Source organism: Cyprinodon tularosa, unplaced genomic scaffold (genome assembly GCF_016077235.1).
Source record: "Cyprinodon tularosa strain WSP-4 unplaced genomic scaffold, ASM1607723v1 ctg603, whole genome shotgun sequence".
In the NCBI taxonomy this organism is placed as follows: Eukaryota; Metazoa; Chordata; class Actinopteri; order Cyprinodontiformes; family Cyprinodontidae; genus Cyprinodon; species Cyprinodon tularosa.
In genome coordinates this window covers 338,708-358,971 of record NW_024039345.1, presented here as the reverse complement: position 1 = coordinate 358,971, position 20,264 = coordinate 338,708, and the positions used below count along the sequence as shown (strand labels likewise).

At 39.7% G+C, this 20,264-nt stretch overlaps 1 protein-coding gene across 5 annotated transcripts in view; it reads left to right on the top strand.

Annotated features, from left to right (window-relative positions):
- The window catches only part of syne3 (spectrin repeat containing, nuclear envelope family member 3), a 29,466-nt gene extending 12,204 nt beyond the window's left edge, over positions 1–17,262 (top strand). For 4 of the 5 annotated variants that reach the window (XM_038307221.1, XM_038307219.1, XM_038307217.1 and 1 more), the window contains exons 6-18: positions 68–427; positions 529–665; positions 4,645–4,819; positions 6,158–6,340; positions 7,979–8,122; positions 10,167–10,301; positions 10,421–10,558; positions 13,109–13,281; positions 13,363–13,492; positions 14,742–14,885; positions 16,003–16,159; positions 16,425–16,480; positions 16,627–17,262. In XM_038307221.1, the coding sequence (XP_038163149.1) occupies positions 68–427; positions 529–665; positions 4,645–4,819; positions 6,158–6,340; positions 7,979–8,122; positions 10,167–10,301; positions 10,421–10,558; positions 13,109–13,281; positions 13,363–13,492; positions 14,742–14,885; positions 16,003–16,159; positions 16,425–16,480; positions 16,627–16,809 (2,115 nt within the window). In that variant the 3' untranslated portion in view covers positions 16,810–17,262. Of the gene's footprint in view, positions 1–67; positions 428–528; positions 666–4,644; positions 4,820–6,157; positions 6,341–7,978; positions 8,123–10,166; positions 10,302–10,420; positions 10,559–13,108; positions 13,282–13,362; positions 13,493–14,741; positions 14,886–16,002; positions 16,162–16,424; positions 16,481–16,626 lie in introns of all 5 variants that reach the window. The other variant, XM_038307218.1, reaches the window with a different exon arrangement.
- The last annotated feature ends 3,002 nt before the right edge of the window (positions 17,263–20,264 follow it).

The following is a 20,264-nucleotide window of genomic DNA, read 5'->3' as shown; positions in this document are numbered from 1 at the left end:
GGTAGTAGCAAGGCGATGGTTTAGAACATCTGCCTCCTTGTCCTCCTAACGTCTTGCTTTGTCTCAGACTCTGGATGAAAGCGTGGCATCTGAGGAGACCACCCTGCAGCAGATTCAAAACATGGCAGACGCTGTGAGAGCCAACACGTCTCCTGCAGGAGCAGTAGCTGTGCAGGAGGAGGCAGAGGAGCTGCGGCTGGGATGGCAACGTCTACGACAGGGTCTCTGTGAGGCTGAGGAGGGTCTGCGCTGCAGCTTGGACTCCCATAGTCAGTACCTGACCCGGTGCCGGCGGCTGGGAGATGAGATAGGGCGGATCAGGGAGCTGCTGCAAGACCTGGACCAGGAGCTGGAGGAAACGCAGGAGTCCAAACGCAGTTCCGAGATCAACGAAGAGCAGATGGAAGGACAGTGGAGGAAATACTCAGTAGGTCAAGGGGGGGAGAGGGTTTTAAAAAGGATTGGATTGTTTGAAATCCAGGGATTTCAGACCCTTCAACCTACGTTGGTCTCATTATTGCGTTTCAGGGTGTGTGGAACACTCTGGCTGGGAAAGAGTCTCAGGTGGAGCTGCTGAAGGCTCAACTAAAGGAGCTCTTCAGGTTCTCTGAGGACTCTCGTCATCTTTCAGACGACGTCTTGGCTGTTGTTAAAGAACATCACAGGTAGGTTAGAGCTTCAGAACAGACCCACTGATGTTTTATCACAGGTAAAGTGTCCATAAAGTATTGATGCCTAAATGTATAATTCTGCTGCTTTTAAGATCAGGGTAACAGGAGCCTGCTTCTTTAAGGAGAACTAAGCCCCTTTTTGTGTCTGATGTTTGTTGTTTCAGCCGTGTTTTGATCGATTGCTTATGTTTCAGAGCCAGTAAATACCTGTAAATATTTGGATGCAGTGCAGCCATGATATTTCAGATACATCAACCACACTTCAGAATAAAACATTCAAAACACAACCCTAATCTGTATCAGCAGGAAAAACCATTTCAATAATAGCAATTCAGTAAAACCACCCTGACCAGAGCAGCTTCTATAGCTGTAGCTATTATTCACTGTAGGGAGTCTTAAGGTTTGTTTAGCCAGGCTGTATAATAAACAGAAAATCCCCTTAGGTGGAAAAAAAGGGAGAAAAAAATACAAATAATAAAACCAAACTCCCTCAGCCTCATACCAGAAATATGGCACACAATAAACCTGGAGCTTTAGTCAGAGGTGCTGAGAAAACTCCTGCAGCTACTGCAAAAAAAATCTATACAAAAAAAAACCCAATAACGCCCTTCATGCAATCTACCACAAAATAAAGCTACAAAACCCCTAACCTACTGAGAAAGTAGTTTAAATTACTTCAGGGTTACAGTTCTTCTACAATATTTTTATGCAAAATAATATTTTTAACCTTTTTTTGTATATATTTGACATAAAAGCATAAAATTGAAGGTGTGACAGAAATATCAACCTGCTGTCAGGCTCAGGTGGTTTATATTCTGCAGGGCTCTTGTTTACCTGTGCAGCAGCAGTGTTTTTTTCCACAGTTTACATCATTTGCCAGTTAGTCACTCAGATAAATGGAACATCTTTAAAGAAATGACCCTTGAAGCAAATTGCTTTGAGAAAGTAAACCATTTGATTAGAACTTGTTAAAAGTTCAGCAAGAAAAAAAAAGAGAATTATTAGTGAAGGATGCAATCTGTTTGAAGTGAAGATTTCCTGCTTTGAAGCTCCAGTTTGTGGAGATCAGACAGGTTGAGAACGTTTTTTATGAGCTGCTCCAGGATCTGCTCAATTGGTCATTAAGCTTTACAGTGATGCATCCAAATATCCTATGCTGTTGTTTGGACCTATCATTAAACCTGGCTGTAACTTCTGTCTCTGAGACAATAACGGCAGAGTCTGCCGTCCAAAACTCTTAGATCATTTGGCTTTTTTTTTGGCACTGGGAGTTTTCCATAGGATAAGCTGAATATGTATCTGCAGAGATCTAGGTCATCATGTGCAGCTTTTTCTCCTTTTCTATTGAGCGTAATGAGGGGCTGAATTAGGACAACATCAGCTTAGAGAATTCAAACTAAATGAAACTTTTACTGTTGCTGTTTTCTTTGATTCAGATTATTTCTGCCGAATGCTGTAAGTATCTTAAAATGTCTTTTTTTTTTTTTTATGTAACTTTTTAAAGGGAAGCTTTGGACTTCTGGATGAGCGCCATTATCATCATCATCATTATCATCAGGAAACAAGGAAGGGGGCTCTAAAATGCCCCCCTAAGCCAGATTAAACAATGAGCTGCAGCCTCCCAGATCCAGGAGAGATTCTGGATTAAGCTTTCCTTCTGGAATATTAAAACCTCAAGGTTGTTAACAACTCGGCATCAGACGGATATTTCAGTGAGGGATTGGTTTTTCTGACACATGGAGGCTAATTTTTTGTTGTTCAGTTTTAATGAGATCCTGAATTCTGTTTTTAAAAAATACTTACAAGTAAAATTAAGACTATTTATTTAAGATTTTCTCACTATTAGCCAAGGCTCAACCGACATTAACATGAGGGAGTCATAGTTTAGCTTGAAATTATGGACACTAAATTTCAGATTTAAATCCAGGATTATTTTTATAAAAGATTGCAAATCAGACATCTTTTTATCAATCCATGATAAAACATAAAAAAAAAAATATATATATATATATATATATATATATATATATATATATATATATATATATATATATATATATATATTTTTTTTTTTTAAGTAAAAATCTCGGTTTGCATTTAAACAATCAGACCTTTATTATAACTGGTGATTAGCTTTCATAGCTGTTTTCGTTGATATTTACAATAATGATCTTGTTTTTTTGTTTTTTTTGTCCCTATGGTTCAAAGGCTCTTTTCCATCTGAAGTATTGGACAAATAATTCATAAAATCTGCCAGGGGTACGGGTCATTTTAGGCTTAACCGTTAGTAGAATGAAGCTCACGATGAAGTACGATCTATGGAGCAGGAGGAAAATGTTTTTTTCTTTGTTTTGGTGCAAAATTAACTGGAGCTGCTAGAAAAAAGGAGGTTCTGAATGATCTATGAATCATTTCAGAGTAGATTTACTAAGGACTTTTACAGCCTTTCATGCAGAGTAGGACAGTCTTTTAGTAACGAATAATTACTAAGTAATTAGGCTGCCTGTGTTTGGGTGAAATGATGTTAGAGCATAATGGCAGCTAATTTAACAGAACAGAGAAGGGTTTCCTACAAAAAAAACCCTGTGTGGAAAGAAAAAAATGAAATATCCATAAAAAAGAAAAACATCATCACTGATCAAACAGTAATATGAATTTAGGTTTATCTCTGATTAAAATGACCGTTTCTCCCATCTCATAATTAACACTTGAACTACTTTTTCATTTGCAAAAAATAAAAAGGAAAGCTGATGAGAACAGTTTAAAAAAATTTGTTAAAAACATGAATTTATTAACTTTAATTTAGGCAGTGTATAATTTGGCTGTTTTTTTATTAAACCAAAGAAGTCTAATTCATAAACAAGCTGAATAACTAATAATTAAATTATTAATTATAATTACTAATTTAATATTAATTGTATAATAATATTTAATTATAATGAATAAATATATGATAATAACCATAAGGATAGGCAGTTGTTTTTAGGATAGCTGCTGAAACGTTGCTGAAAAGTTAAACAAGTGAAAAACATGGAAACATAAGTATTCCACAAGTTAATTAATAAGAAAAAGACAGAAATGTTGAAATATGTATCACCATTAAAAAGATAAACAGTAGCATTTTTCCATTATTGCAGTTTGTGAAGGTCGTCTGCGACAAGAAGAGAAGGAGTAACAACAAGAAAACCTATTTTTTGTAAAAGCTGAATTTTTGAAAAATAAAGTGGGGAAAACTGTTTTTTTCCCCCTTAGCAACCTGTCGTGCTTTCAAAACTTCTCTGCTTAATTAGTCTCTGATCATTAAGGTATTTGCAGAACTCCATGACCCAACAACAAACTGGTCTTTATCTGTTTTATTTTTAAGCAGCTAAAGCTCCAGCTGGGTTTCAATCAGAACCAGAGATGTTCTAGACGTTGGGTTTTGTATCGGTCACCTCTTATTTGTTCATTATAGCTCCTTTCTTATTCACTTTCCAAAGCTTTTTAACATGATTGTCCATTTTATCAACTGTCAGACCTGAACATCATTTCCTAGTGAACAACTGGACCGACTCTTATTTATTATAAAAATGTTGAAAGGCTTATTATTTTATTTTAGGTTTAAAGGAAGCTGAAGGTTGTTGAGGATTGATAAATTGCCTCCAAGCTCCAGTCTGATGATTTTTCGTGTTTCCATGGAGAATCATGAATAACAGCGGCTGTTGGTTCTGATCTTCACCTCATACAGAGGTTTAAAGGCTTCCTTTACAGCTGCTAAAACAACTGGATCTGGATAGACTCTAAAGTGAAGAGTCATATCAGACTTGTTTAAGCTGCAAAGTCAACTTTGACGTGCGCCCATCATCTTACTGAGCAAAGAGAAATGTGTCCTCCAGTCTGAAGCATCATACAAACAGGATGATGGTGTCAGACTGACTCTGCTCTCTGTCAGAACATGTTTTCTCACTAACCTCCTTCTACCTCTGTGTCCCAGTGTGAAGTGCCGAGCTTCCAGACTCTGTTCGGAATCAGAGCTGGAGCTGAGGAGCATCCTCCAGGACCCCCTGCTGAACTACTGTCACTGGTCCAATTCCGTCTCCCAGGTGATGGAGGCCTCCAACAATGTCAGCGACTTCTCCGACTCCGCCACGCTGCTGCGCAGGATCGAGGTATCACACAGAAACACGCTGATCTGTGGCCTTCAGCAGCAACTCGCTGTGCACGCTTTGTTCTACTTTGCTCCCAAGCATTTTGTAGAGGATGACTTTAAAGTCGTAGGGAAATCATATTTAAATGTCAAATCATTCTGGCTTAAAAATGTATAAAAATGTACTCTTTATCAGACCATATTGTCCCAAAATGTAGAAAATTCTGTTTAGAAAAAAAATCTTTTTTTCGTTATCTTATTCAGGCCAGTTAATTATACGTCAGCTTGTACTGTACACCTAAATTCGGCCAATCATATATCAATGGTCATCTGTCAATCAAATTTTTTCAGTCATGGCATCTTGAATCATAAGTCGCAGGTAATATATGCAACAGTTGAAATAAGAAATAAGAATAATTTACTTTACCATTGAGTTACGTCCCAGTATTCACAGGAATGGATGTCTGTGTCTTCGGCAGGCGTGCAATTTAGTGCTACTTGGTCCCTATGTAATTTCCCATTGGGAACCTACTAGCACTAAGTTGCTAACTGGTTAGCAAGATGCCCCCAACCAACCGGCCACAATCAAACTTGCATTTGAACCTTCCGCCACAACAATCCCGCCCTCTTGATAAACGACCAATCACATTCACTTTATTCACTCGTGTAAAGTCATGCACCACTTGGGAGAATTCAGAAATGCAACGGTTGGAACAACTTTAAATACTTTTTTAAGTCAGGATAAGAGTTTAAAAATATAAACAGACAATGGAAAACCTATTAGAATTCCAGTTTCCATTAGTGTTCCATTACTGCAAAAATAACAGACTATTTTACAATGATTCCTATAAATTCTGTTCTCTTGGTCTTAATTTGCCTGATCATGATGGAGGTTTTTGTGAAACTATAAGCTGTTTTACTTCTTTTAATTGAAACCCACACATTAAACACCTTCATAACACAAATGGTGTATCTCCATTCCTCATGTACAATTTCTTAGCAATATTTTCCTTCCACTGAACTTTTCCTTAATATGGTTAAATAAAGGAATCCCTGTGAAAAGTCAGCTTGTTTAGCAATGATCTTATGACCAGAAATAGACTTTGAAACATATTTAACTCTTGATATTCTTCATGTAAGCTTCATATTTAGATTTTTGTTAATGAAAGATTTATTTTTAGGTTCCTGAAATGCAGCTCTCTGTAGGAAGTTGGGATGATCCCTTCCAGTTATAACATCAGCTGCTTTCTTAAAAACTCCACCCGTCTCCAATGGTTTAGTGTCCAACATTGACTTCTGATGGTTATGTCCCAGTGCTACTGTGTCCCGCCTAATTTCTGCCCTCTCTTTTCTCCTTCAGGGTCTCCTGCTGAACAGCGCCGAGCTGCAGGAGCGTCTGGGCCTGCTGCAGGTGAAAGGAGACCTGCTGGATTCAGTGTTCGGTCCTGAGAGGTCTGACAGCCTCCGCGTTGACCTGAACACTGCCATCAGGAACAGAGAGCTGCTGCACCATCAGCTGCTGGAGAGGAAGAACAGACTGCAGGTAACTAAGCTGGGATTTTAGGTTATGGTCTCCTTTTTTTTCTTGTGATGGCTGATCGAAGCTTTTTACACAACTTTGCATCTTAAAACAAAGATTCACTGCTCAAGTTGGACATCTAGTGGTAAAGAGAAATAACTGAAATGAGACGTCGCCATTATCATCAGTTTATTTTTCTATGAAACAAATCATGCTGCTCTACATCACATGTGCAAATTTCTTTCGGAAAGCAATGAAGGAAAACCACTGAACGGGAAGAGCCTGCTTTGACACAGTAAAGGATGCACCCAACAATCTGATCCAGTTTAAGCAGTTAGATTTAAGCAGTTCTCTGAAAGTGCTCCAAATGTCTACAGTCACTTGATTAAACAGTGCCTCAGCACATAGGTTTGGTCAGTTTCTAGGCTCAATGTGTTGGAGGATCATTAGCTCCTTCCTGTTTCCTAGCGCATCTCTGTTGGGAGGAGATGAAACAGTCAATCGACTCACAAACTATAAAAACTCTTGTCTTTTCTAATTCAATAAATGCAACAAAATTATTTTTTCCTTCCTTCCTTCCTTCCTTCCTTCCTTCCTTCCTTCCTTCCTTCCTTCCTTCCTTCCTTCCTTCCTTCCTTCCTTCCTTCCTTCCTTCCTTCCTTCCTTCCTTCCTTCCTTCGAAGCATAATAACCACCAGCTTGTTCTTTCCTGCACTTTTTCTGAGTTCAATAAAGTCTGATAAATGTTAGCAATACTTCCTTTAACTGAGAAATAGGATAATCTTGTATTTGCTTTATTCTTGCTAAAGTGAAAGCTATTTCTTCTATAGTTCCCTTTTTTGTTATTGAATATTGATTAGCAGTATTCTGCTAGGAAAGCTTGACTAGGAACATCCCTAGAGATAAAGATTGAATAAATGAATGTGATGAAAACCAAAAAGCTGGATGTGAATATTTGGATAAACTTCTCTTTGCAGCTCCAGCTCTCTTTGCTGCAGGTTCTCTTTATCCTCAGCATCTAAACTTCCCTCCTTAACAGGCTGGGAACTCTACCTGCAGTTCGCTCGCTGCAGTTTCCCACCACAGCAGCTCTCGCCTGCTGTGTTTTGAGGATGGAGCCCTCCCATCTCTCTGTTGGAAACTCATCCTGTATTCTTTCCTCTGCCTCTGTCAAGGTTGCATCAGAAAGCTGATGTTTGGTTTCAGAACTGGAATCAGCCTGGAGCTCCTGTTTCTCGCAGAGGAAACAGAAACTCCTCTGATATTTGCCCTGTTTGTGCTCTGCTGCCGCTCACACCTAGGACTCTGACAGAGCTTTGTTGACTGAATGAGTGAAAATTATCAAACTGGAGGGAAAGTTTTGAGCTAAACAGGCCAGCTATTCTGATGCTCTGCCTCTAACCCACCAATGTCCATCAGTTACCATCCTGATGATCCAGAGGCATGCAGCTACCTGTCCACAAGCACCTGCTGCTATTCAGCTATTTATTGACAGATGAAGCTGCAGATGGAATCTATAATTAGGATCATATCCACCCAGAGTGATCAGATTTAAAGTTCTAGTTCAGGTTTTTAGGAGGCAGAGTCCAAACTGTGATGAAGAGTATCTCCTCTGACAGATTTAGATCCCTCCAACATGCTGATTTTCTCCTTTTCTCCCAGAATTTAATCTCCCGAACCAAAGACTTTGACAAAGAGTACCAGCTGACCCTTGCCAAGTTGTCGGCGTTCAGGGAGCGACTGCAGGCTGCTGATGTTCTCCAACCAGACATCCTGGCCAAAAAAAGCCAGCTGGACCAGATGTTGGTAAGTTACTTCAAACTGACTCAGCAGGGATGCTTTGATTTTATACAATAATCAGTAAAAGCTTCTAGCTGCTTCGTCATCAGGAGTATTGCTAAGCTAAACCTCCAGGTTGTTAAAGCTATCGCTACAGTCGCTAATATTTGAAGAAATCAGATTACTTCTGCATGTCTGTTTATTTCATGATCCCTCAGTCGGCCTCAGCAGAAAGCCGCTCACACTGATCCTAGTTCAGCTGGAGGTTTCTTCCAAATAAAACTGAGTATTTCCTCTCCACTCTTGCTGCATGCTTGCTCAGTGTGAGGGATTGTTGTAGAGTCAACAACAAAATGCAAGCGAATATCCGCTATCACCACCTGCTCACCCAGGAGAAGCTCGTCCTGCAAAGTCACGGATTTGATGCAATCATCTGGTTTTCCTTGTTTCCAAGGATCCTCCTGTATAATCTGATTGAATTACTTCTATAAAATGCCTTGAGATAACAGGTTGTGAGTCTGCACTATATGAATGAACTGAATTGAATTGAACATGTTATTTTTATAAACCATGGCTATCAGATATATGGTCAGGTCGGTTTTCTGTTGCATCAGAACCGGATGAAGAGTATTTGTTCAAGCGTATCTTAAAAATTAATATGAACAACATTTAGATTTATCGCCATTGAGGATGCAACTAAGAATTATTTTGCTAATCGATTAAAATTAAAATAGGAGAAACAAAAATGTTTTCACCCATGGCGCTCTGGATAGAACATATAAATAGATTAAATGTTTAGATTTTTTCTTAATCTTAAAAATGTTTTCCAATTTAGGTATAATTACTGCATGTTTCAGAGTCTCTGTACTGCAGTCAACAATTATCTGATCACTAAATTGATTGACGCAGATTGGTTTCACTAATCAATTGATCACGATTAATTGTTTCAGCCTTAATTCAAATTTAATTCTAAAGTCAAATTGTTGAATGGGGGGATTAGTAACATTTTTAAATATGTAGTTCTGTTCATTTTTACAGCTAATCAAGATTAAAAAAAAAACAACACAGTTCAGGTTTTTTTTTTTTTTCTTTTGGGAGTTGAGGACATCATCAGACCAATAAAATTGTAATTCCCACTAAGAGATGTAATTTTTTGGCGCTGTTGCCACCTATGAAATTCATAGTGAAGACTAACAGTAGTGTGCTTTATGCAATCATATTAATGGAAACATGAGTGGAAGAAAAAAAGGCGTCAGAAAAACGGACTGTTGGACCAGAGATTACGTCAGAAGCATCTTACCTGGGATGAAAGGAGGAACGAACTGGGCTGTTGCTCTGTGGTCGTCTTTTAGAGATGAAAGTCAGTTTTGCTTTTCATCTATAAAATTGGAAGTCTCTGAGTCGGATGGAGTGGAGAAGGCACAGAATCAGAGTTAGTGTTTTGTAGAAGTCTGGGATGATCTGGGGAAGCCAGTCAGTGCAGGCGATTATCTTTGCTGATGAGCTTAATGGAGACTGATTTCATTATTTTAGCAGGATCTGCTCCCACTGCCAACCACTAATGGTACTGTGGTCACTAAAGCAGGTGTTGGTGCTTATAAATATCTCAAAAGAACCAAAGGCTGATCATCTTCATTGCTCTGCTGATGCAGTAGTGCACGATTAAAAAACCCCATATGGCCATAGAATTCAGCAGGGCCATATTTCTGCATTGACGTGGCTCTTTTCAAGGTTTTATTAACTGGGAGGGATGACACAGATCTGGGAATCCTTTTCTAACACCACAAAATCTGCCTTTATTGGTAATTTTTATTCATTCCAATAAAAAAAAAAAACAGATTTTTTTTGTTTGTTTTCATTACTTGTAAATAGTCGAACAGTATCAGGAACACACTTTAAATAGCCATTGAGTGTGCTGAGTCCATATAAAGTGTGTTTCTCACCTTGTTAATCCTAATTACATTTATTAAGCTTCCCTAAGAGGTGTTATTATTAAACTAATATCTGATTTAAACAAAACCAGAACCAGTCTGAGGTCTGTGATCACTACCTGCTTTTTATCTGTGTCCAGGTTCTCCAGAAAGAGCTGGAGGACGGTAAGGCCCAGCTGATGGTTCTGGAAACTCTGATTTCATCCAGCCAGGGCAGCAGGACTCAGTATGAGAAGCTGTGTGTCGATTGGACCGAGCTTCTGAGGAGAGTAACGGTAATCCATCCATCCATCCTCCCTCCCTCGCTCCTAAATTGTAACCCCAAATTTTTTTTTTTTATAATAAATATGTTCTGTTCATCTGGAGGCAAAGCTGATGTTTCCTTTGTGTCCAGGTCAAAGTTCAGGACTGTAAGGATATCGTTTCTGGCCATGAAAGTTTTGACTATGAGTTTCGGAACATGGAGGAGTGGATGCTGAGGCAGAAGCCGGAGTCGTTCCAAAGTGTGAAAGGTCGCCACACTGAAGCCGAGGTTGGTTTTCTGATCCACCAGAGGGAAAAGTTGCTGGTTCTGAGGGATTCAGGTCAGCTGGAAGGGAAAAGACTAGTTTCTGTTTTTCTGTTTTAGCTAAAGTTAAACAGAAAGTGAGTTCTTGCAGTTTTAATGCAGAGTTCAGTGTGACCTTTAACTCTCCAAAAGTTTTTCAGCTTTTAGCCTGATCTGGTTCTCTTTTTTGATCCGTTTCTATGACAGCACAGCTAAACTTTCCGATTTTCCCTTTTCTTTTAGATGTCCATCCAAACAGAATAAAATAAGATGGGTAACCACAGTAACAGCCCTGCTGTCCAACCCAGCACAATACACCCTGAGATTTTCAGCCATGCAGCTTTTATGATAGAAGAATAAAGTCCAGCAGGGATGTTTTATGGAGAGCCTCAGATATTTTCTCTGCGGCTTTAACTGAGTTTAACATTTAAACAGCTGGATGTTGTAACAGCCAGTCAACAGTCCTCCGGCAGGTCACATGGATGTAGGAGCATTTTCTTGGTTTTTTTGCAAGTTTTAGCCTCCCAAAAAAATGTTTTTTAAAACTTAGAATAAAAATAGTTTATACATGTGAATTTTTTCCCCTCTTACTAATTAGTAGTTGATTTTACTTAAGTAATTTGTTTAAAAAAAGAGACACTCTTTTAGTGTAACATTTACTTCTATTAATTTTCTTGATCAAAGCTTTAATGTCTTCAGTCATTTTCTCCTTTGCCAAGTTAAAACACTTCTAATTTCTTTCTTTAAGGAGTGGCTTAACATAAATAGCTTCCAGCCTGCATCCTTAAACATTATTATGGGTCAACTCTTAATCATCTGGGTCCAGCCTAAATCATTCTGATGAATCTCCCATAAACAGTCTTTGCTTTCACTTTCTTTAATGCTCTTATTGTTGCTGTGTATTTTTTATTTTTTTACAGAATGTTTTCCTTTGACTAAACTTTCCATCATATTGCTTGAATTCAGCAACCTGATGAGCTAAATCGGTACCACTGACTGTGTTTGGCTCACCTTCCATTATGTAGGGCGGTAGAGACCTTTGGTTCTTCTAATTGTCAATCATTCTGATGATATGTTTACGTAAGGCCGTCCTATGTGCTGGTCCCCATCTTCACTTACAGGTGGTCAGTCTGACATAGTGGAAAAATCTTCTTCTGGAAACTAAGCTTGTATGAGTGATGCAAACAGAAACCTTTAAACAGAGCGTGCACAAAGAGAAATGGGCTTTTGCGCGCGGCGTTCCTTCTAGGGAGTGGGTACAGGGTTGTGCATGTGCATTTTTTTGTGTTTTTTTTTTTAAGTTAAGAGGGTGGGTCTTTCCAAAAATTCAAGAAAATCCTCCACTATACCTTTAAGTTATCAGTCTTCTCTATGACCGTCAGTACCAGGGGCTCCTAACCCAGACTTTGGGAGCCACTGTTTGTTTTGCTTTTGGATCTCCAACTGTGGGGTTCTAATATCTCCAGAAATTAAACTAAATAACAGAAATAATTATGGTAATGCATATTTGTATCAGGAAATATCAAATTATTAATAAATGGGTAAAAGCAATATTTGTGACATTTCTAAACATGTCAGTTGCAAAGTCCATTGTCCAGCGTAGTAACTCCTATAGCAAGGATGTCAAAGCCAAATACACCGAAGGCCAAAAAAGGGCCAGACTGGTTAAATGTTTATTAAAACGTATTGAAATAAACATTGCCTATTGAACCAAGTTCTAACACATTATTTTTTTAACAAAATAATAATATCAATATTATTAATAAACTTTTATTATATTAATAAATGTATTAAGATAAATACATAAATGAAGTTACATGCATTATAAACCGAAAATGCATTACTGTGCTGCTCTATCTTCCAACCGATAACTGCTTCCAGAAAACGGGAAAATATGATTGTGTTTTTCTTTTCTTTTAATTTTTTGCTGTGCTCTGCATGTTTGGATTGTTTTGTTTTTTTATTTCCCCCCTTTAATAATCCAAGCACACTGATCTGAAGCCGGTTGTATAAGGAGGCGGAGTGCAGTAACTGCGCTGTGCAAATGCTGCACACAGGTGTCAGCGAAGGTTGATTGAAGCCAAAATAAAAGGAGCCTGGATGGAAGGAGAGGGGAGCAGATCCTGCAGGTGATAAAAACGGACACGCTGCCAGGCACAGAATACTGGGAGGTGAACAGAAGGGACAGTCAGGGCAGAGGTCCGCGCCTGTGAGTAGTGCTCAATCTCGATCAGAGTATCAGTAGGAAATACATCCTCTGACGGAGTCTTGGTGCGGGGATGCTTACGTTTTTCTGCATCTTTCTTTTAGATAGATCGGTCTGAAAAGCGATCACAATCATATTTTCCTGTTGGAATGTACTGTTTATGCGTGCAACACAACCGCACCAACACTACATTCCCCACAATGCAACGGTAGCCCACAAAGTCACAGCAGCGCTTGACTTTAACATATGTGACCTATAGAAGAAAGCAGATTCTTCATGATAAAAACCTGATTTCTAATCTATCTCAATGTTCTGTGTTTTTTCCTCAGAGACTTCTAGGAGAGTTTACTGAGAACGAGCTGCAGTTGCAACAGATAGAGGCTCAGAGTGAGAATGTTCTAAGGAGAACATCAAAGGATGGGCAGGTCCACATCCTGAAGGACATGGAGCGGCTCAAGGAACGCTGGTTTAACCTGCAAAGATTGAGCCAGACTCTGATAAGGTATCTGCTTCAAGCCAAAACCAAAGCTGGTACTGATCCAAGTTCTGTTCTATATCAGACTAAGTGTTTCTGTTTGGTCAGGCTGCTGGAAAGCTCCTCGGAGACTCGCTTTGGATCAGCAGAGAGCAGTGGACAGTCTGAAAGTTTCAATCCAAACACCAAGACTGGCTCTAAGGCAGCAGAAATGGATCTTTCTGGTCATGGCCGTTCAGTAAGTATAAGACCGCCGGTTAAAGGAGGAGCTGAAGGACACAAGGAGTTTCCTCCATCCTTAGGGGGAGATGACGGCGAGGTAGAAGGTCTCCTTTGGCTCTATCTGAGAACATTCACCCCATCACATATTCTTGGTCCTTTTTTTTTTATTTTTTAGGACATTTACAAATAAATATTCTCAAAAAAGACCCAAAATATTAGAACAGAGAAACTCTAGCAATGATGTGTGTCTGATCAGAAACACCTTCTGAATATACAGGTTAGCCAACAAGGGTTCGTATTTAACTTTTTTACCCAGTGGCCACTATGGTTAGTGTTTTTCCAAAGTTACAAGCTTTTTTATGTGATGCCTCTTTCAAGATATGCTTTGTACAAAGCAATGCAAAACACTTTAAATACGTTTAAAAGTCAAGATGAACTCTATAGGGTCATTTAAAGCCTTCAATAATATTTTTCCTCAACCAGAGCTACATAAATCAATCTTATATTATCAAATTCAACGTAAAACAGCAGAATCAATCAGTGGGTGAAGCTGTGCATCAATTGGATGCAGACTAAGGGGCTTCATTAATGCAACTGTTTCAAAGATAAACATTACTTTAACATCTTACCTTTTTTAATTTAAATGGGTTTAGTGGAAGCTTTCTGCATTTGTCACTCATTTTCAATTAGAGAAATAAAGAAGCTCTTCTCTCTCTGCCTGCAGGGATTGGCTGCAGAGCTGCGATTGAGTCTCTTCCAGTACTGCAGGAGAGGGAGGGGCTCTCAGTGCAATCAGTGCTATCATGTGCTGTCACTAAAGTCACCAATAACATAAAAAAATCACCAGAATTGTCACTAGTAACTTAAAAAAAAAGCTAAGTATAGTGATAAAGTCACTAAGATGGCAACAGTGTGTTGGTTTGAATCTGCCCCGACAGCTTATCAGCTTTGATCTCCACAGAGACCGCCTTTCTGAATCAACATCGATCACAAACGAACTAATGAGCAAACACTGTGCTCATGGGAGATGTAGTGTCACAGGGTCACATTTAGATCAGCTTATTATCTCAGATGACGTTAAAAAGGAAATGAATCCAACTGGGTCTGATCCCTGGGTCTTTTCACCTCTTTAGGTTTTATTACTGAAGTTTCAATATCTGTTTGGACATTTTGTCTCTACAACATGCTCAATAAGGGCTCGCACTGGCAACAAGGCATGACGTAATGGTTCTAGTTCAGACCAAGGTTGTTTTTTGTCTAATCAGGGCAGCAGAGGATTCAACAAATTCGACTGGAGTCAGTTTGAGGCCTGGTTGAGCAGGGAGAACGAAGTTCTGATGAAGATAATCGGAACCAACAAGAGGGCCTTTACTGCCGAGGAGGTGCAAACCAGACGGGGAGCCCTGCAGGTAACGGATCTTCAAGGAGCAGGAAATCAATTTGATTGGAAAATAAGGTGCAAAACATAAGTGAAATATGGCTTAATGATAAACAGATGATGAAATTTTTTTAAGGTTTTATGTTGATAGAATGGCTTTTAGTTCTAAAATATATTCTATGAAAAAAATTTTGTTTTTAGAATAATTTGAATGTATTATGTCAACCAGTTAATAACAGTGTAATAACGTGTTATTCATGTATTGGTATTCTTAATACTTTTATATTAATTGTTTATACGTTACCATGTTAATACATGTCGACATGTAAGTAGTATATTCAAGTAGCATAGTGCACGTCCCAGTGTTTGTAGATGATTGCCTCCTTCTGGTGACAAGTTAAAACGACACCAGTGTTGTGCGTGTGCTCTGGAAAAGATGAGAGGCACTGCAGTCTGCCACTGCAACTCCACAGGTTTCATCAAGAGGTGTAATGTATTTTGGATTAAATAGGTTACTAAAATTGAAGTTATTTTGATTGACTTTGATTTTAGCAAAAGGAGGGTCAACTGTAGGTCCCTTTTTATCTCCAGGGCAGACAGAATCATCCTCCATTTGTTAAAAAATGACCCAATATTTTCTTTTCTTTTATTCTGTCGCTGATCAGACTCCAGACTGCCCCCCTTTCACTCCAATAAGCACACATTTTTTTATTCTCACTGTTGTGCGGAGTCTGTGATGGAGTTTGACGTTTACTTTAAGCCTGTTGTGATCCATCTACAAAATAAGTCCCCTGTGTTCCCTTGCCAATGCATCAACGGCTGCAGAGACTGTTAAAGTAGTCATTTGGACCTAACCCTGCAGAGTGTAACATCTACGTTCCTAGATAATCTGACCGAATCCCTCTCATGACCTGAGTAATAGGGCAACTATGGTATATAGCTTATTTTGCATATCTACAATTATAAAGGGCCTCTATGTTCAAAATTAAACTGTTTAAAAATTAAACTTTTGCAATGCTCCTTTTACACAATAATAACTTAATAATGCATATAAATGATCTTATAACTTTATTGTCATAAGGTTCTTAAAATGTTAATTATGTGGTAATAATTAATAGTTGGTAAATAACTCTCGTGTTCTGCTTTAGGCTCTGAGATCCAGACTGCCTGAGGGTGAGCAGATGTTTCAGCTGCTGGTCGATCAGCATCTAAGCACTAAGAGTGAAGATGAAACTCTGGAGGACCTTCGATATCGTTGGATGCTCTATAAATCCAAGCTGCGGGAGGCAGAGAGCTACCTTGTGATGGAAACTCGCAAGGTGATTAAATATTTCTATAGCTCTTCTAATTTATATAGCTCTAGTTTACCATAAATGTCAGAATCTGAAGGAGTTTCAGAAGACAATCGGATCCAAATCAGTCATGTTTAGAGTTAGCTTCAGCTTTTAGCGCACTGTCTTTGAGCAACCACTAGGAGGCAGTGCAGCCTTATTTCTGATGCTGCAGGGAGGTTTCATTAACAGGTTATGTATATGTATTGAATAAACTAATACCTGATGCTCTGTCTTTCTGCAGAGAGATCAAGAGGGTGTGAATGGGGCAGTCTCTGAAACAAGAACAGAAAAGGTAATTTATCAGTAACACCATTACTTTAAAAACTGGACACATGATTAAAAAAAAAATGCTGTAAAGAAGCAAACGTTCAAGCATTTGGATATTTGCTGCTTTATGTTTAATTGTTCTGAACGTCCTTTTCATCTCTCTGTTCTCAGAAACCCTGGCTGCTGTGGAGGATTTGTCGTTTGGCATTTCTTTTGTGGCTCCTCTTCCTCGCTCTGCTGCTCCTCGCCTTCCTGCTGCCGCTCATGGACGACGGAAACAGTTGCTCACTCTCCAACAACTTTGCCCGATCCTTCAGCGTCATGCTGCGCTACGACGGGCCTCCTCCTACATAAGAACCAGAGCAGGGATGGGGGTCTTACAGCAGCTTTGAATAAATAATCCAAGGTCCAGCTGGAGAACCTTATCTTTACTCTGCACGGACTTCCTGCAGCCTTTTACGGTTTACTCTACTACCAACCTTATCCAGCTTACGGTTTTTCAGCATGGTAACTCTGTCAGCATGGCCAGGCCCATCACACCTCACCTGCCCACAGGTGGTCATGCTGAGGAGGCTATAAAGGCTTCAGTACCATCACATCCAGGGTGAAGGAGCTCAGCTTCATTCGGTTCAGGGCAGCAAAATGTCAATCATGTGAAAACCTTGTGCAACAAGGTTTAACATAAGATGAAGTTTTAGCTATTTTTAGTCTGGTTTACAGTCACTGTAACAGCAGAAGGTGTTATTTTTCTCTGTTATGTATTTATCGTGTTTTTGATTAGGTTAAAATAAAAATTCTGACCTGCAATCATCTGTTTCTGTCTGATTTCTATTGTTGTATGTAGTACAAGTACAGAACAGACCAAAAGTTTAGAGACACCTTCTCATTCAAAGAGTTTTCTTTATTTTCATGACTATAACAATTTTAGATTCACACTGAAGGCATCAGAACTATGAATTACCACATGTGGAACTATATACTACACGAAAAAGTGTGAAACAACTGAAAATGTCTTATATTCTAGTTTCTTCAAAGTAGCCACCTTTTGCTTTGATTACTGCTTCGCACACTTTTGGCATTCTCTTGATGAACTTCAGAGGTAGTCTCCTGAAAAGGTTTTTGCTTCACAGTTGTCCCTGTCAGGTTTAATAAGTAGGATTTCTTGCCTTATAAATGGGGTTGGGTCCATCAGTTGTGTTGTGCAGAAGTCAGGTGGATATAGAGCTGATAATCCTACTGAATAGACTGTTAGAATTTGTATTATGGCAAGAAAAAAAAGCAGCTAAATAAAGATAAAAAGAGTGGCTAAAATTACTTTGAGAAATCAAGGTCAGACAGTGCGAAAAATTGGCAAAACTTTGAAAGTGTCCCAAAGTGCAGCCGCAAAAACCATTGAGCGCTACAAAGAAACTGTCTCACATGAGGATCACCCCAGGAAAGGAAGACCAAGAGTCGCCTCTGCTGCAGAGGCCTCAGAAATCGCAGGTTAACAGCAGCTCAGATTAGAGACCAGGTCAATACCACATAGAGTTCTAGCAGCAGACACATCTCCAGAACAACTGTTAAGAGGAGACTGTGTGAATCAGGCCTTCATGGTAAAATAGCTGCTAGGAAACCACTGCTAAGGACAGGCAACAAGCAGAAAAAACTTGCTTGGGCTAAAGAACACAAGGAATGGACATTAGACCAGTGGAAATCTGTGCTTCAGTCGACTGGGTCCAAATTTAAGTTGTTGTTGGTATATATTGCCACAACAGAACCAAATCAATTTGATGAACCACATCAAACCCTCCCCTTCACTTTTTACAAGGAGAACAACAGACTGGTTCTGGAAACGTCCAGCCAAGGAGACAGTCTGCTCATGCATGGACCAATCAGCTGACAAGAAGGCTGGAATCCCAGCAGGAATTACCCCTACGTCATTCAGGGTTTAAATCCATAGCACGAGACCGAATCGACCTCTTTTCTTGGGTTTCACCGCCTGCAAGGAGAGGCCCGTTTCACGTGAACTGCTAAAGAAAGCTAGCTGGAAGTTGCTTTCGTTTTCCTGTGTCAAAAGTAACGGATCGCAGTGACCCATCATGCATAGCGCCTGCTGAACTGGGTGAGACGGGGAAATCCGGAGCTAAATGCTGTGTGGATTTCCCCCCCTTTGTGAAGACCTCCATACCAATCACGGCCTATCTGCAGGGGGACGCTCCTGCTTTCGATAGCGTGTAAGTAGCCTTCCTCGATCTTTAAAAGCCCATCAAGTTCCTCTGCTGTAGCATCAGACTGATCTAAAATTTTTCCAAGAACGGACTGGATCATTTAAACTAAATGTATTTTACATTGTGTTAATGGCACTTTTGTTATTATCATACCTGCTGCTATTCCAACGGACATTAGTGAATGTATTAACATCATGCCTATCTTGGACAATCTCAGAAGCCAGTTAAATAGACTCTTAGGGTTTTACTCTTTTTCTAGTCTACCTCGTGTTTATTCTCTAATAGCGTGTAGTGTTTTGCATAGATGTTAGATTTCTGTAATGCTGAATAATTAGAATAAAGACATCGGTGTTTAACTTGCAGTTCTTTGTGAGAATGGTTTATCACTCTGGCCAGATTCACCCTCTTTTGGTAATAGTTTGAATAAACAGAGATAAATAGTTCTTTGATTGCTAATTATCAGCTCTGCTGATAACCTAGCCTAGGTCACTAAATTGGTGGGAATATCTGGATTTTAAAAGCCGGTCCAGGAACCATCCAGAGGTGAAAGGCACAAACCCTGGTAAGTAAGCAAATTAGAGCTACAATTATTCAACTAAGAACACTAAATTGATTTCACCTCCGATTTTAAATCAGTTAAATAATTAACTACAACTCAAGTTCTAATTAATAATTTATTCATTATCTGCAGGATATCATGTTGCACAACATTGGTTCCAACCATTGTGTCTTTGTGCGACACAGAAAAGGTGAACGGATGGGCTCTACATGCCTGGTTCCCACCATGAAGCATGGAGGAGGAGGTGTGATGATGTTGGGTGCTTTGCTGGTGACACTGCTGGGGATTTATTCAAAATTGAAGGCATACTGAACTAGCATGGCTACCACAGCATCTTGCTATTCCATCCTGTTTGCGTTAAGTTGGATGATCATTTATTTTTTAACAGGACAATGACCCAAAACACACCTCCAGGCTGTGTAAGGGCTATTTGACCAGGAAAGAGAGTGATAGGGTGCAGCACCAGATGACCTGGCCTCCAAAATGACCGGAACTGAACCCAGTTGAGATGGTTTGGGCCAACAAGTGCTAAGCATCTTTGGGAACTCCTGCCAGACTGTTGGAAGACCATTTCACGTGACTACCTTTTGAAGCTCATCAAGAGAATACCAAGAGTGATGCCACAGCCCACGGACTCCGCTGGCAGCCAGTCACCCTGAAGTGGAACCGGCCATGGGCCCCGGGGACCCGAGGGGGCCAGGCCCCAGAAAGCAGCTGCCAGAAATAAGCCAGCCCCCGCCCGGGCATCCACCTTCAAACACTGAGCAGGCCCAATGCACCGGCGGGCCAAAGCTTCAGCCAGCAGAGGGGGATAGGACGGGCGGAATGGGCTCCACACTTAGCAGAGACTTGATATGTTCTTAGGAGAGGGAGCAGTTCAGACCCAAACCTGACAAGTTAAAAAAAACATACACAGTCTCAATCATGCCTTCCCACCCAAGTGCCCCCGCTCGAAACACACAGCCTCTTCATAAAAATAAAAATAAAATGCGTAAGCACATTCACACATCCCACTCACATCCGATAATCCCAGGACCGAG